Below are 16,090 nucleotides of genomic sequence, written 5' to 3'. Positions count from 1 at the left end.
ATAAAGCTATATGTTAGCGTTTGTTTCTTATCACCAGAAATATATTAATTCATTAATTAAAATATGGTCCAGCGCTCTAAAAAGCCACAGGCACGAGTAGCAGCGCGGGATTGCACGCAGGATTGCCTCTGTTTACTTGGTTTATTTCACTTTATGCCCAAAACACACCCATGAATAATTAAGAAAACTAGAACACACCTTTTGCACTATTGGAGCAGCAAGGCTTATTTTTCACGCCCTCACGATACCAAAGACACAGGACACAACCCTAAACCCTGCAGCGCAATTAACTAGTGCGCTATAGATCGCTAAAATAGGGCCCAAAGAGTAAACGCTGAGGCTGCAGTGAGCACAGCTTCCCAACACCAGCTCTCCAACAGCTGGAGGAACACAGTTCAGGTAGATGGATTTGGAGTTCTGGGGCCTCATGTACTAAGACGTCTGTAGCATTCCTATTAAAATGTTGGTTACCTTTAGAGCTCAAAACTTCTGTACACACAAAAAAAATCTAATTCTTATTTGTAATTTCAGTACATCATCTCTAAGTGGTGCTAAAACACTTTAGAAACATACGTACGATATGAAACTGGCATGGGGAAACACATTCTCACGTTCAGTTTGCCTAGAGAAACAAATAATTGAGATCCATCAGTATGGAAAAGGTTATAAAGCCAATTCTAACATTTTTTTTTACTCTAGCGAACCACAGGGAGAGAGATTATACACAAATGACAAAAAACATTGAATAGTAGTGAACCTTCTCAGGAGTGTCTGGCCGACAAAAATTACCCCAGAAGCACAACAATGACTCATCTAAGACATCACAAAAGACCCCACAACAACATTCAAGATGAAAACCACTGCTGATCAAAAAGAGCATTAATGTTTTGTCTCAATTTTGCCAAAAACATCTTGATGATTCCCAAAACTTTTGGGAAAATACTCTTTGGACTGATGAGACAAAAGTTTAACTTTTTAGAAGGTGTGTGTCTCATTACATCTGCTGTAAAAGTAACACCACATTTAAAAAAAAACTTCATCATACCTACAGTAAAACATGTTGGTGGTAGTGTGATGATCTGGGTCTGTTTTGCTGCTTCAGGTCCTGAAATACCTGCTGTGATAAATGAAACTATCTATCGAAATATCCTAGAGAAGAATATCCGTCCATCTGTTTTTGACCTCAGGCTGAAATGAACTTGCACTCTGCTGCAGGACAATGATCTAAAACACACCAGCAAGTCCACCTCTAAAAGACTTTTGAGTGGCCTAGTCAAAGTCTTGACCTGAATCCTATTGAGATTCTGCTGCGGCATGATCTTTCATGCTGGCAACCCTCCAGTGTGGCTGAATTACAACAATTCTGTAAAGAAAAGCAATCCAAAATTCCTCTACAGTGCTGTAAAAGACTCATTAAAATTGATCACAAACCCTGATTCAAGTTGTTGTTGCTAAGGGTGGCCCAACCAGTTATTAAGTTTAGAGGACAAACATTTTTTTCTCCCTCATTAATAAAAACCTTTATTTAAAAACTGCATTTTGTGTTTACTTGTGTTGTCATGGTCTAATATTTAAATTTGTTTGATGATCTGAAACATTTAAGAAATAAGAAAAATAAGAAATCACGAAGGGGCAAACACTTTTTCACACCACTGTATTACATCTGACTGTGAACGTGAAATGTGGCATACGCATTTTTATTTTTTTTTGCACGTAGTAAGGATGTTCCCGATATAAACATGTGGTCGGAAATCGGTCCGATCGCGTATTTGTAAAAGGATCTGAATCAGGAGGAAAAGATCCGGATCACTGATTTATCGAAAATGTATTAACAAAAATGTATCAATGCGTCCACGTTGTAAGCACTACATGTTTGCGTAAAGTGGAGACTTAGCACACAAAATAAACAATAGACACTATGGTTCATATTTCGTGCAAGACGTAAAACGTCTCTTTTATTTTCCACTGAACGGGCCGCGGTATGTCGTTTTGGTGCAAATTTCGACCATTCATGAAACCTTTTTTTTCATGAAAAATGACAAATAGGAAAATTCATGGGCATGGTAAGTTGGACCAAATTTTGCTCAGAAAAGTGACAAAAAGCACTTTACAATTTTTGACACAAATCAGAAAAAAACATAAGCCGGCGGTATGTTGTTTTGGTGAAACTTTCGACCATTCATGAAACCTTGTTTTTTCCATAAAAAATGACTCAAACGAGTTGGAAAATGTATGGGCATGGTAATTTAGACTAAATTTTGCTCAGAAATGGGACAAAAAGCACTTTTCCATTTTGTATCCAAAAAATTTGGGTACCAAAAAACTTTGTCTCCAAAAAATTTTGGGTACCGAAAAATCTCCGTCCCAAACTTTTTTGGAAACAAAGTTTATTTGGTTCACAATTTTTTTCGGAGACGAGGATTTTTTTCGGCGGCGTAGTTTTTCCGGTGCCCAAAATGTTTCAGAGACGAAGCTTTTTCGGTACCCAAAATTTTTAGGAGACAAAATTTTTTTGATACCCAGAATTTTTCAGAGATTAAGTTTTTTTGGTTTACAAATTTTTTTGGTGACTTTTGGTGCAAAGTTTTTTGAGACGAATTTTTTTTTGGTAAAAATGTTTGTTTGGCGAAGTTTTTTCGGGTACCAAACTTTTTTGAGACGAAAATCTTTTGGGTCCCAAAATTTTTTGAGACAAAAAAAAACTTTGTAAAGTTTTGGGACCCAAAAAATTTTTGACCCAAAAAAAAACTTCGAAAAATTTTGTGACCCAAAAATTTTGACCCAAAAAAACTCCGAAAAATTTTGGGACCCAAATAAATTTTGACCCAAAAAAAACTTTGAACAATTTTGGGACCCAAAAAAATTTGACCAAAAAAAAAAAAAATTTGACCCAAAAAAATGTTCTAAAAATTTTAGGACCCAAAAAAACTTCAAAAAAAATTTGACCCAAAAAAAAACGTCGACAAATTTTGGGACCCAAAACAAATTTGATCCAAAGAAAAAAATTGCTAAATTTTCATCCAAAAAAATCTTCGAAAAAATTTTGACCAAAAAAAACGTCGAAAAATTTTGGGACCCAAAAAAATTTTGACCCAAAAAAAACGTCAAAAAAAATTTGACCCAAAAAAAACGGCGAAAACTTTTGGGACCCAAAACAAATTTGACCCAAAAAAAAAATAATAAAAAAATTTGACCAATAAAAAACGTAGAAAAATTTTGGGACCCAAAAAAATTTTGAGACACAAAAAAGTTTTGACCCAAAAAAAACGTCGAAAAATTTTGGGACCCAAAAAAAATTTGACCCAAAAAAAACTTCGAACAATTTTAGGACCCAAAAAAATGTTGACCCAAAAAAAAACTTCAAAAAAATGTTGACCCAAAAAAAACATCGAAAAATTTTGGGACCCAAAAAAATTTTGACCCAAAAAAAACTTCGAAAAAATTTTGACCCAAAAAAAACTTTGAAAAATTTTGGGACCCAAAAAAAATTTGACCCAAAAAAAACTTCGAAAAATTTTGGGACCCAAAAAAAATTTGACCCAAAAAAAACTTCAAAAAAATGTTGACCCAAAAAAAACATCGAAAAATTTTGGGACCCAAAAATATTTTGACCCAAAGAAAATTTCGAAAAAAGTTTGACCCAAAAAAACTTAAAAAAAATTTTGACCCAAAAAAAACGTCGAAAAATTTTGGGACCCAAAACAAATTTGACCCCAAAAAAAAAATTGGAAAATTTTCATCCAAAAAAATCTTCAAAAAAATTTTGACCAAAAAAAAAACGTCGAAACATTTTGGGACCCAAAAAAGTTTTGACCCAAAAAAAACGTCGAAAAATTTTGGGACCCAAAAAAAATTTGACCCAAAAAAAACTTTGAACAATTTTAGGACCCAAAAAAATTTTGACCCAAAAAACTTCTAAAAAATGTTGACCCAAAAAAAACATCGAAAAATTTTGGTACCCAAAAAAAATTTGACCCAAAAAAAACGTTGAAAATTTTTGGGACCCAAAAAAATTTGACCCAAAAAAAACATCGAAAAATTTTGGGACCCAAAAATATTTTGACCCAAAGAAAATTTCGACCCAAGAAAAACTTCGAAAAATTTTGGGACCCACAAGAAATTTGACCCAAAAAAAATTTCGAAAAAAGTTTGACCCAAAAAAACTTCAAAAGAATTTTGACCCAAAAAATAACTTCGAAAAATTTTGGGACCCAAAAAAAATTTGACCCAAAAAAAACTTCGAAACAATTTTGACCCAAAAAAATCTTCGAAAAATTTTAGGGCCCCAAAACATTTTCACCCAAAAAAAAATTCTAAAAATTTTAGGACCCAAAAAAAAATTCGAAAAAACAATTTGCTCAAAAAAAAAAAAACGTCAAAAAATTTTAGGACCCAAAAAAAAATTTGACCCCAAAAAAACTTCGAAAAATTTTGGGACCGCAAAAAATTTTTACCCAAAAAAAAATTCTAAAAATTTTAGGACCCAAAAAAATTTCACCCAAAAAAAAACTTCAAAAAAATTTTGACCCAAAAAAAACGTTGAAAAATTTTGGGACCCAAAAAAATTTTGACCCAAAAAAAACTTCAGGAAAAATTTGACCCAAAAAAACTTCAAAAAAAATTTGGACCCAAAAAAAAAATTTGAAAAAAATTTGCTCAAAAAAAAAAAAAAAAACGTCAAAAAATTTTGGGACCCAAAAAAAAACTTCAAAAAAATGTTGACCCAAAAAAAACGTCAAAAAACTTTGGGACCCAAAAAAAAATTTGACCCAAAAATTTTTTTTTTAAATTTTGGGACCCAAAAAAAATTTGACCCAAAAAAAAACTTCAAAAAATTTTGGGACCCAAAAAAAACGTCGAAAAATTTTGGGACCCAAAAAAAATTTGACCCAAAAAAAACTTCGAAAAAATTTTCACCCAAAAAAATCTTTGAAAAATTTTGGGACCCAAGAACATTTTGACCCAAAAAAAAAAAAAAAACTGAGAAAAATTTTGGGACCCCAAAAAATTTTCACCCCAAAAAAATTTCAAAAAATTTTAGGACCCAAAAAAATTTCACCCAAAAAAAAACTTCAAAAAAATTTTGACCCAAAAAAACGTTGAAAAATTTTGGGACCCAAAAAAATTTTGACCCAAAAAAAACTTCGGGAAAAATTTGACCCAAAAAAAACTTTGAAATATTTTGGGACCCAAAAAAATTTTGACCCAAAATAAACTTCGAAAAAAATTTTGACCCAAAAAAAAACTCCTAAAAATTTTGGGACCCAAAAAAAAAATTCGAAAAAAAAATTTGCTCAAAAAAAAAAAAAAAAACGTCAAAAAATTTTAGGACCCAAAAAAAAATTTGACCCAAAAAAAACTTCGAAAAATTTTGACCCAAAAAAACGTTGAAAAATTTTGGGACCCAAAAAAATTTTGACCCAAAAAAAACTTCGGGAAAAATTTGACCCCAAAAAAAACTTCGAAATATTTTGGGACCCAAAAAAATTTTGACCCAAAATAAACTTCGAAAAAAATTTTGACCAAAAAAAAAACTTCTAAAAATTTTGGGACCCAAAAAAAAAATTCGAAAAAAAAATTTGCTCAAAAAAAAAAAAAAAAAAAACGTCAAAAAATTTTAGGACCCAAAAAAAAATTTGACCCAAAAAAAAACTTCGAAAAATTTTGGGACCCCAAAAAATTTTCACCCAAAAAAAATTTCTAAAAATTTTAGGACCCAAAAAAATTTCACCAAAAAAAAAACTTCAAAAAAAATTTTGACCCAAAAAAAACGTTGAAAAATTTTGGGACCCAAAAAAATTTTGATCCAAAATAAACTTTGAAAAAAATTTGGACCCAAAAAAAAACTTCTAAAAATTTTGGGACCCAAAAAAAAAATTCGAAAAAAAAAAACGTCAAAAAAAAAAAAAAAAAAAAACGTCAAAAAATTTTGGGACCCAAAAAAAAACTTCAAAAAAATGTTGACCCAAAAAAAACGTCAAAAAATTTTGGGACCCAAAAAAAATTTGACCCAAAAAAAAACTTCGAAAAATTTTGAGAAAAAAAAAAATCGTCGAAAAAAATCTGATCCAAAAAAAATTTGCTTGAGAAAAAAAAAAATCGTCGAAAAAAATTTGATCCAAAAAAAATTTGCTCAAGAAAAAAAAATCGAAAAAAAACTTGACCCAAAAAAAAACTTCTAAAAATTTTGGGACCCAAAAAAAAAACTTCGAAAAAAATTTGCTCAAAAAAAAAAACGTCAAAAAATTTTGGGACCCAAAAAAAACGTCGAAAAATTTTGGGACCCAAAAAAATCTTCGAAAAATTTTGGGACCCAAAAAAAATTTGACCCAAAAAAAATTTCGAAAAAAATTTCACCCAAAAAAATCTTCGAAAAATTTTGGGACCCAAAAAAAAACTTTGGGAAAAATTTGACCCAAAAAAAACTTCTAAAAATTTTGGGACCCGAAAATATTTTGACCCAAAGAAAATTTCGAAAAAAGTTTGACCCAAAAATATTTTGACCTAAAAAAAAACTTTGGGAAAAATTTTACCCAAAAACAACTTCGAAAAATTTTGGGACCCAAAAAAAATTTAACCCAAAATAAAAAATAAAAAATTTGACCCAAAAACAACTTCGAAAAATTTTGGGAAACAAAAAAAATCGTCGAACAAAATCTGATCCAAAAAAAAATTGCTCAAGAAAAAAAAAACTTCGAAAAAAAATTTGACCCAAAAAAAAAAAATAGAAAATTTGACCCAAAAACAACTTCGAAAAATTTTGGGAAACAAAAAAAATCATCGAACAAAATCTGATCCAAAAAAAAATTGCTCAAGAAAAAAAAAACTTCGAAAAATTTTGTGACCCAAAAAAATTTTAACCCAAAAAAAACCAGGACAGCACCTGACCTGAAACAAGAGAAAATTGAGGTCTTAATGTTGGTGGCAAGGTGTTTAAGAGATGATGTGCATGTTAATTATGGGCGATAGTGCAGTGACTTACTGGCTGGATGTCTCCGAGTGGAAGGTGGTGGTCAGGGACGCTAACTCTGCCTCCTCCCACTGTTCAAAAATAGATCAAACAAGATAACATAATTGCTTATGATTCCAACAGTGGGAAAATTGACAGCATTACAGCAGCAAGGGAACAGCAATATACGATTTTCATTATGGATATGGAGACAGTTTTACAGACTGACCTGGGTTATAGGAGCTTGCTCCATCATCTCCTCCTCTTCACTGTTGTCAGCCACAGCCTAGAAGAAGGGGAGGAGGTAAAAAACTGAATGGGTTTCCTAAAACTTTTAGATATTCAATAGTTTAAAGATAGTAGAGAGATAGAGAGGATATAGAACTAACTGCAAACTCTTACCTGTGCAGCTGGACGTGGGTGAATCCTAGGCACTGGTCCAGTGGTGTCGAGCCTGTAAAAGGGATCCGCCTCTGCCACCAGCATCAGGCCATCTGACCTGAAATGAGAAAAAACAGAGGTCCTTCTGTTGGTGGCGAGGTGTTTATTATTATTATTTGAGTGTTGATGGTGGGTGATAGTGCAGTGTCTTACTGGCTGAATGTCTCCGGGTGGTAGGTGGTGGTGAAGGACGTGATCGGGGCTTCCTCCCACTGTCCAAGAACAGATGAGACAAGATAATTGCTTATGAGTCCAAAAGTGGGGAAATTGACAGTATTACAGTAGCAAAGGAATAATAAGACACACTATAATAATAACTCTTACCTTTGCAACTAGACCAGTAGTGTCCAGCCTGTTCCAGGGTTCTGCCACCGCAACCGCCACCAGAGTCTTACAGCCGTACCTGAAAGAGAAAATGGGAGATGCCGGGGTGGAAAATCAGAATCAGAAAGAAGGAATAGGAGGTGTCCGGGTGGTAGAGCGGCAGGTAATGAGGCTGTGATACCTTGCAGGTGTGGTTGAAAGCAATGCAGACTCTGGGTGGGAGGTGGGCAGGAGTCCCTCCATCTGACCTTCTATCCACTATTAAAAATAAAATTCCATGTAAATAAAGATTTAGTGAAAGCAGAGCTGTATGTATTAGTGATGCTGCTAAAACAGAGATGTATGACAATGATACTTGACTATACTTTAATTGTTTATTGTGCTCACCATCTTAATGCGGGCCCTTCGCTCCATCTCGAGGGAACCGGGCTGACATGGCTGGGGCTCCTCCCAGGCGGCTGGCTCTTCACCCTGCCACTGCAGACAATCATATGTCAGCTCATTACTGCCTCGTTTTTAGTATTATTATTATAATTATTATTATTAGCAAATTTCAAATTGTATATATAACGTTTACCTAAAATTATAACCACATTTGTTATGAATCAAATAAAGGGTCATCAAAAACATAATATGCACATATTTTTTGAGAGTAAATTCCTTCCCTTCAAGTCTAAATCCAAAAAGAACAGGAAAATACACAATACAAATAAGTGTTAAATATAAAGCTCCTTTACAATATATGCTGGCTATCTAACCATATCTTAGCTAAACAAGGTTAGTAAATTCCACAGAGTGCACAGTGGATACTCAAGAGAAATCTCTTCAGAAATGAGCGTTGACTCAAAACCCTAAAGCTGGTTTAGTTAAATGTTGTGCATGTATCAGTAAATCTGAGATTTTAAAATAAGCGCTCTGAGCGGGTCTGAAAGGGTTACAGTAAAGGTATACTGGGGGTGATAGTTAATTAGTTAGTTAGTTAGTAGCTGCAGGTGTAACAGTGATAGAGACTCACCGGAGACACAGGACGAGTCCTGAAGGAAATGTCTCCTGACTGCGCCTGAAAAACAAAACCCTGCTTTAAACTCCAGTCCTAATCCAGCTCTGGGTTTATTTCTGAGTGTTACTGTTGGTAAATTTTGTGTAAAATGTAAGAAGTTTCCAGTTTACTCACCATTATTGGAAGAGGTCTGCTCCTCCACCGGGGATCTATACCTGACCGGTATGGGGTCAGCTCCCACAGCGGCTACAGTTAGCTGAAAAACAAAAATACAATTAATTAGTAAAAAGTGAAAAACAGTAAAGATAATACAATTATACAGTAATGAAAAGATAAAACAGATAATAAAACAGTGAATATAAAACAGTAAACTAGAGTTTAAGAGGTGTCGAGGGTGCGTCCGTCGGAGAGTTGCTGCTGCTGCTGCCGCTGACGAGCTCCGAAGAGTTCGAATAAAAACACCAATGGAGTCTTAGTGCTAAATGACACGCGCTGCAAAAAAAACATATTATTATTATTATTATTATTATTACTATTATTATTATTATTATTATTATTATTATTATTATTATTATATTTTATAATATTTTATTTTCACTAGAGTTCCTTTCTTTGGATAATGTAAAAACAAAAAAACATATAATTATACATAATTATATCATATAAATATATATATTTTTTTTTTTCCGTAGAACCGGACCTGTTTTATAGAGAGCCTACTTCCTATCTCCCCTGTTATATCAGAAAATCACTTATAACCGCTAGAGGGCGCCCGCGAGTGAGTCCAAAATGAATGGGGATGAATAGAGCTAAACGGCTAAAAAACTAATCAATAGAAGTAAACATATATTTTTTTGAATTTTCATTTACTTTTCGAAAGTAGATTAATTCGTTTTGCTAAAAATAAAATTAAACGATCTTATATATTTCAGTTTTTTAATGATTAACGGGTTTTATTCACTAAAAGCGCTAGCATTTCTGCTACTGAGAGCTGACTGGTGTTGACCATAGGTGTGTATTACTGTAACTCTTATTTTGAAAGTAGACGGAGCCGAGACAGCTCTCGCAAACACACGATTGGTTGTAGATACAGCCTTTGTTCCGCCCACCTTTCCCTCGCGTTTATCTGATTGGTTGAAGCAACTGTCCGTCTTCCGCCCCGCAGTCTGTCCGCCCGGTTCTCTAATAAAAAGTGAGAAAGTCGAGAAATTCCTGCCTCGCATAATCTGCGGTTTTTAGCCGCTGAAAGTGTTTTTACTGAGTTCTTAGGGTTTAGAGAATAAATACACTAATAAAAATGAATCAGACTCTCCTGCAGGTTTTCGACTTCGAGCAGAAGTTTGATGAAAAAGGGGCTTTTCAGTGGTTTCAGGAGAACTGGTGAGTAAATCTCAGCTTTTACACAAGATAACTAACTTTCTTATAGCAAATAAACATAAAGTATAAACAGACCTGCAGAGAGAACCTATTTACTGCCTGTTTTCTGTTCCTGTAGTTGCATATCCAGCCTGCATGCAGGTGTTTGACAGGTGTGGGTGGAGAAAAGTAAATTCATACATTTCCCACTAAACTAATATTTATATAATAATAGAGATATTAACCCTATCCAAACCCACCAGTGAACCCACACATTATGGAAAAAACACCCAAACCATATGTTTGAATTATTTTATTATTTTCACTAAAGGTAAATGCTAACTATTTCAGTAAAAGTAGTAGTAAAGTCCTCCCTTTACTTTCAAATTAAGTAATTAAGTATTAAAAATAAAAGTACCATGATTTGTTTTAAATTCTAATATTCTATTATGATTTTTTTATTATCACTTAATCTTTAATCAACTAATTTTAGATGCAAAAGCGGTAGTGCCACTCTCGCTTTATTAATCATTTAATAGAATGCTATAAATTATTAATTATTCTGACACTAATATAAAAAAATAATAATGAAGATAAACAATTTGCATTAGAAAGAACCATGTTTCTTTAAATAACTATACATGTTTTTTAAATGTTGTGTTAATATTTATTTGTAACGTATTAATGAACTTAATTTGCATTAAAAAACTTGCTTTAAATACTAATGAGATTTACTTTGCTATACATAGATTCCATAATTTATGCAGCTTAGACACGCCCACAATTGTGCACTGCTGCACTGTACAACAGGTACAACAGGTCAAAACCAGTTTATGTTACATTTGTATGAACAGATAACCCAGAAGTAAAATGCTCTGTGGAGTAAAGCTTGAAATAGGGTTGTGCCATATCATATCGTACGCAATAATATGGCCAACATTTTTTTTATGTTTATTGTGAACTATATTATACCCTGAAATATTGTGCCATTATATCACTCAGATGAAGTAAATGGAAGAATATGAAAATTACATAACTAAGTAACAGTACTTTTCCAAGCCAACTTAATTACTGTAAATGTATTTATTTACTGTCCATCAACAGAACCTACACGTGTTCTTAACTTTATATAAAATGACGATGTTGCTAAAATAGTGGGTTTTTAATGGCTGAGCAGCTGCATTTAAGCCTCACATCATCAAAAGCAATGCAGGCAAGGAATACTTTTGGCAATATAGTATGTTTTAGAGTAAGAAAGCTCTGTAAACTCTGGTTAAGCAGAGTGACAGTCATCAAGCAGTGTATGTGCTGTCCTAACTTTCAGAGCTTCAGCACTATAAGAACTAATCTGACTCTCAGTGATTTGTTTTTATCTGTTAAGAGTTTTGTTATGCAGAGAATTTGAGATATGAGTGCATGGTACATGGTGTACACGGTGGACCATCATGGTACCTTTTTGTTATCCAAATCATTGTAAGTATACAGTTGAATGCCTTACTCTACTTTGCTCTATCTTGCTGTGCCTCACTCTGCCTTACTCTACCTTATTCTTCCTCCCTCTACTCTGTTCTACCTCGCTCTAACTTACTCTACCTGGCTCTATCTCACTTTACCTCACTCTGCCTCTCTTTACCTCCCCCTAACTCACTCTAAATTTTACTTCATCACTCTGCCTTACTCTGCCCTGTTTTACCTCACTCTAACTTACTCTACCTGGCTCTATCTTGCTGTGCCTCACTCTGCCACCCTTTACCTCCCTCTACCTTAACCTAAATTTTACTTCATCACTCTGCCTTACTCTATCCTGTTCTACCTCACTCTAACTTACTCTACCTTGCTCTATCTTGCGCTACTTCACTCTGCCTCTCTCTACCTCATTCTCCTCTCTCTACCTCACTCTGCCTCACTCTACCTCACTCTGGCATACTCTTCCTCACTCTGTCTTACTCTGTCATACTCTACATTTCTCTGCCTTGCTCTACCTCATTCTCCCTCTCTACCTTATTCTGCCTCTCTCTACCTCACTCTAGCTTACTCTACCTTGCTCTATCTCACTCTACCTCACTCTGCCTTACTCTACCTCACTCTGTCATACTCTTCCTCACTCTGTCTTACTATGTCATACTCTACATTACTCTGCCTTGCTCTACCTCATTCTCCCTTTCTCTACCTTATTTTGCCTCTCTCTACCTCACTCTAGCCTGTTCTACTTCACTCTAGTTTACCTCATTCTGCCTCTCTCTTCCTCACTCTGCCTTACTCTAACTTACTCTGCCTTACTCTATCTCACTCTGTCATACTCTTCTACCTTACTCTTCTTCGCTCTACCTCACACCACTTTATTCTTCCTTGCTCTACTTCACTCTGCCGTACTCTTTCTCACCCAGCTTCACACGTTATTGCAGCTCTTCTGTTTTTATTATGAAAACTTGTAATTAGATAATGATAAAAAATATATTTTGTCCTACAGCCCTAGTATGAATGGGTATGGATGGGTGTACACAGTGTTTTATTTATATGTACTTGATTTGATAGTTTAGGCTTTAAGGAGTTACATATGATCTTCAACTGTGCTCAGAAATAGGGAAATAGTGAAATATATAAATGTATTATTACTACTCAGTCCTCCCATGAATCATCCTGAGTGTAATACACAGTGACTTGCAGTAACCTTACTCTATTTGCATAACTTATATGTTAGGTATAACTGTGTCTATTAATAGCTGGTTTTCAGACTAGTTCATCAGATCCCACTTAATATTGTCAGGACAGGTTCAGGGTATTCAATTAAAGGTAATAGTTTGAGATTAATGCTGTCACAATTCCTGCACGATGTGTCCTCATGAAAGATAAAGAGAGCGAGAGAGAGAGAGAAAGAGTGAGGTGAATAAATAAAAGAGGATGGTGAAATCATTTCAGAATGGACATCCGAAGTCCACGCGTCTAGTACTTTTCAGGATGACCCGAGGAGAGACAGGGTTTCAGCATAAATTTCGTTAAACATTCAGCTGTAAGGAGGTGCTACTTTAAAAGAAAATAATAAATAAAAATTATAATAATAAAAATATAATAATGTTCTAACCTTTTATCATTATATTGTATTATATTATAATTTATTAAACTGGTAAAGGCCATATCACCCACTCTATTAATAACTCAGTTTAAGAATCATTGCTTCAGAGTTTGAGTATTTTTGTGATAATGATATTCTTTGTGATATGGCAAAATATCTATTTTTTAAATTTATTACAAAAAGATACTACTGCAGTAAAACAAATAATAAAGTTTTATTTAGTATTAATATAACAGTTTTATACATTTTTTTTGAACAAAATAAAAACTGTAAATGTTTGTCTATTTTGTAAGTAATAACTTACTTAGTAATAACCAATACCCTGATTTTGTATATAATAATTGTATGACAAAATAATAAATAAGGTAAATATTAAAGTAATCTAGCAAAACAATATACCACAAAGCAAAATATATTAAGCTTATATTCAGGATAGGTTTTGCATGCACACAAACGGCAAACAAATAAAAGTTAATCCAGTAAATAGCGAAACAAATACAAAATAGACTGCTTTCATGAATGTCATTATTTATTTATTTTTTATCTTGTCAAAAATGTTATTATTGCGCCTGAAACGGCACAGCCGTAGTGTCAGTATTGGGAACCTCTGAACTGTACAGCGCTCTGAATATGGTGAGTGAATCTGTGCCAGTGTGTGAACTGGAATAGCTGGCTGCCGGTCTGCTGTAAACTCTTTATCTTGTGTTGATAAAATAGTGAGTTCCTCTGACTGATGGCTCTCACCTTTGCCCCGGTGGTGCCTCCATTTACGTCACTCTAATCAGCTCCATCTCTCACATCTGACTGATGGCAGCAGCGCCGGTTTACCTGCTTCTGAACTGACGTCAGTTTGAGCATATTATTAGGCGGGTTACTGTGGCTCACACTTACTTTCTAGAGTTTAAAAATCACTGTGTTCATTACGATGCAATACTGTAGCAAACACCTAGCAGCAACACTATAGAAACCAACTAGCAAACAATCAGTAACACCATGGTAACCACCTGTGATAGCTTAGCAACCACTCAGCTGGGTCATTTCCAGACATTTGTGTCAGACATTAGTGAGGTCAGGATGTTGGATGATCACCACCCCACCTCACCAACTCAACCCATCCAAAGTTATTGGGTCCACCATTTCAGAGAACACATTGTGTGTACATAATGATATCTATGTCCTTGTTTGTCTGTCTGTGTTACAGGACAGCGTCGTACGTGTTCTGTGCTGCATATGCTGCTGTTATTTTCCTGGGTCGGTTCTTCATGAGACGGCGGGAGAAGTGGGACCTGCGACGGCCGCTAATGTTCTGGTCGCTCAGTCTGGCTTTATTCAGGTGAGTGAACTCAGGTACACTAACTAGTAACTAATCTAACACACTTGCACTTGCCACGGTTAACGCTAGTAAATGCTGCCCGACAGTTCTACACTGAGTTCCGGTAGGCCAGGATCATATTAGCTAGTGGTTTGTCCCACAGAGCTTGTTTTAATATGGTAAACGCACAGGGTACAAGAACTAGCGCTTAGCGTGGATAGCAGCTAATGCTAATGCTCCAGCAGTGCTAGCCGGGGTTAGCAGCAGGCCACAGGCCGATAATACCTGTAATCACCTCTGAAAAGTGGAAGAGCTAGCGCTTAGCGGCTAATGCTAATACTTCAGCCTTGGTGCTGGAGAACTAAACTGAAACTCCTGTATAACGCTTTACTTCAGTAGAGTGGTTCTTACAACCTGACTGGTAAAATTCATACATAAGGCGCACCAGATTATAAGGGACACTGATGATTTTTGTGAAAATGAAAGGATTTTTAATTGTAATGATGGCGTGTCTTTCGGACTTTCGGACATGTTGTGTATTTTGAAATACATCACCAAAGTTTTTAGTGTTTATTCCCATGTACAGTAGCACTGCCAAGCAGATGTTTTTCATTTCTTGCGTGAGGTCATATCTCCTGAGCACAGGGTCAGGTGAGCTGAAGTCACAGGTCATTGTTTTTGTACCCAGTATACTTCATGAAATTACTTTGGACGTAATACAGAGGCTGGTATTATGATTCAGTTGCACAATATTTAATACACTTGCTCTGGCACACTTGGCACAAAGGTTTTAAGCTGGTTGCTTCATAGTAGATGTACTTTAGTGTTTTAAATTGTGAAATAGATAAGGTAGACCTTTAATTTATCCATATAATTCACATATAAAACCATAGTCTGATTTGATTTTATAACATGCATCAAAGTGTCATGTCATGTCATGTTCGTCCCCTTTGCTCTAAATAATGCTGAACTAATGTTATGCATAAATCAGTGACTATAGAAAAGCAGGGACAGTTAAAGGTCTATTAAAGTGGAGCCACCACAGGTCCAGTGTCTATAATCTGTAACCCGGCCCATTACCCTCTGTTTCAATTAGAAAATAGCCTTGCCAATTTTCTAACAGTCAGTTGTCCCTGTGCTAATATTACCACATCTTTATTTTCTCATTTTAGCAACGGCCCTTCTCATTTTCTCATTTATTACGACACTTAACCTGTCAGACCCCTAATTATTCTGTTCACTGCTGAAACTGAGACTTAGTCCAGTGTTAAGCTGAGATAAAGACGTTGCCATGTGGGTCAGGCAGACCTCTTTTTTTTAGGTGTAGAAATCAGTACTTACCGCTCTCTGGCTTCATCTGTAATTTCAATAAATAAAACACATACTTTTAATCATCAATAGAGTTCTATGTGTATCTATGTCTTTTTCTAGTTATTATAATGAAATCCTGAATGTGATGTGTGTAAATGCTGCAGTAACAAATGCAGTAACATGATCTGTTCCAATACTGCTTTAACATAGACCATGGGTTTGTAAAAAAAAAAAATTTTTTTTTGCTTTTTTGTTCATTTTTTCCTTAAAGTCCCTTTGTATGCAACCAAATATGGAAAAAAATGGGGATGTTCTAAACTGATG

General features: G+C 34.6%; 2 protein-coding genes across 3 annotated transcripts in view; both read left to right on the top strand.

Moving 5' to 3' along the window:
- chst3b (carbohydrate (chondroitin 6) sulfotransferase 3b) overlaps nt 1-16,090 on the top strand; it is a 303,775-nt gene that overhangs the window by 55,223 nt on the left and 232,462 nt on the right. The gene's annotated exons all lie outside the window — the stretch shown is intronic.
- zgc:92749 (elongation of very long chain fatty acids protein) overlaps nt 9,893-16,090 on the top strand; it is a 238,241-nt gene continuing 232,043 nt past the window's right edge. For both annotated transcript variants that reach the window (XR_007424486.1, XM_022662970.2), the window contains exons 1-2: nt 9,893-10,094; nt 14,345-14,476. Coding sequence is in view for 1 of the 2 variants with exons in the window: in XM_022662970.2 (XP_022518691.2) it covers nt 10,012-10,094; nt 14,345-14,476 (215 nt within the window). In the remaining variant the exon portion in view is untranslated. The remainder of the gene's footprint in view (nt 10,095-14,344; nt 14,477-16,090) is intronic.

Source organism: Astyanax mexicanus, chromosome 15 (assembly GCF_023375975.1).
Source record: "Astyanax mexicanus isolate ESR-SI-001 chromosome 15, AstMex3_surface, whole genome shotgun sequence".
Taxonomy (NCBI): domain Eukaryota; kingdom Metazoa; phylum Chordata; class Actinopteri; order Characiformes; family Acestrorhamphidae; genus Astyanax; species Astyanax mexicanus.
The sequence above is the reverse complement of the archived record's forward strand: the minus strand, read 5'-3'. Positions and strand labels throughout refer to the sequence as shown.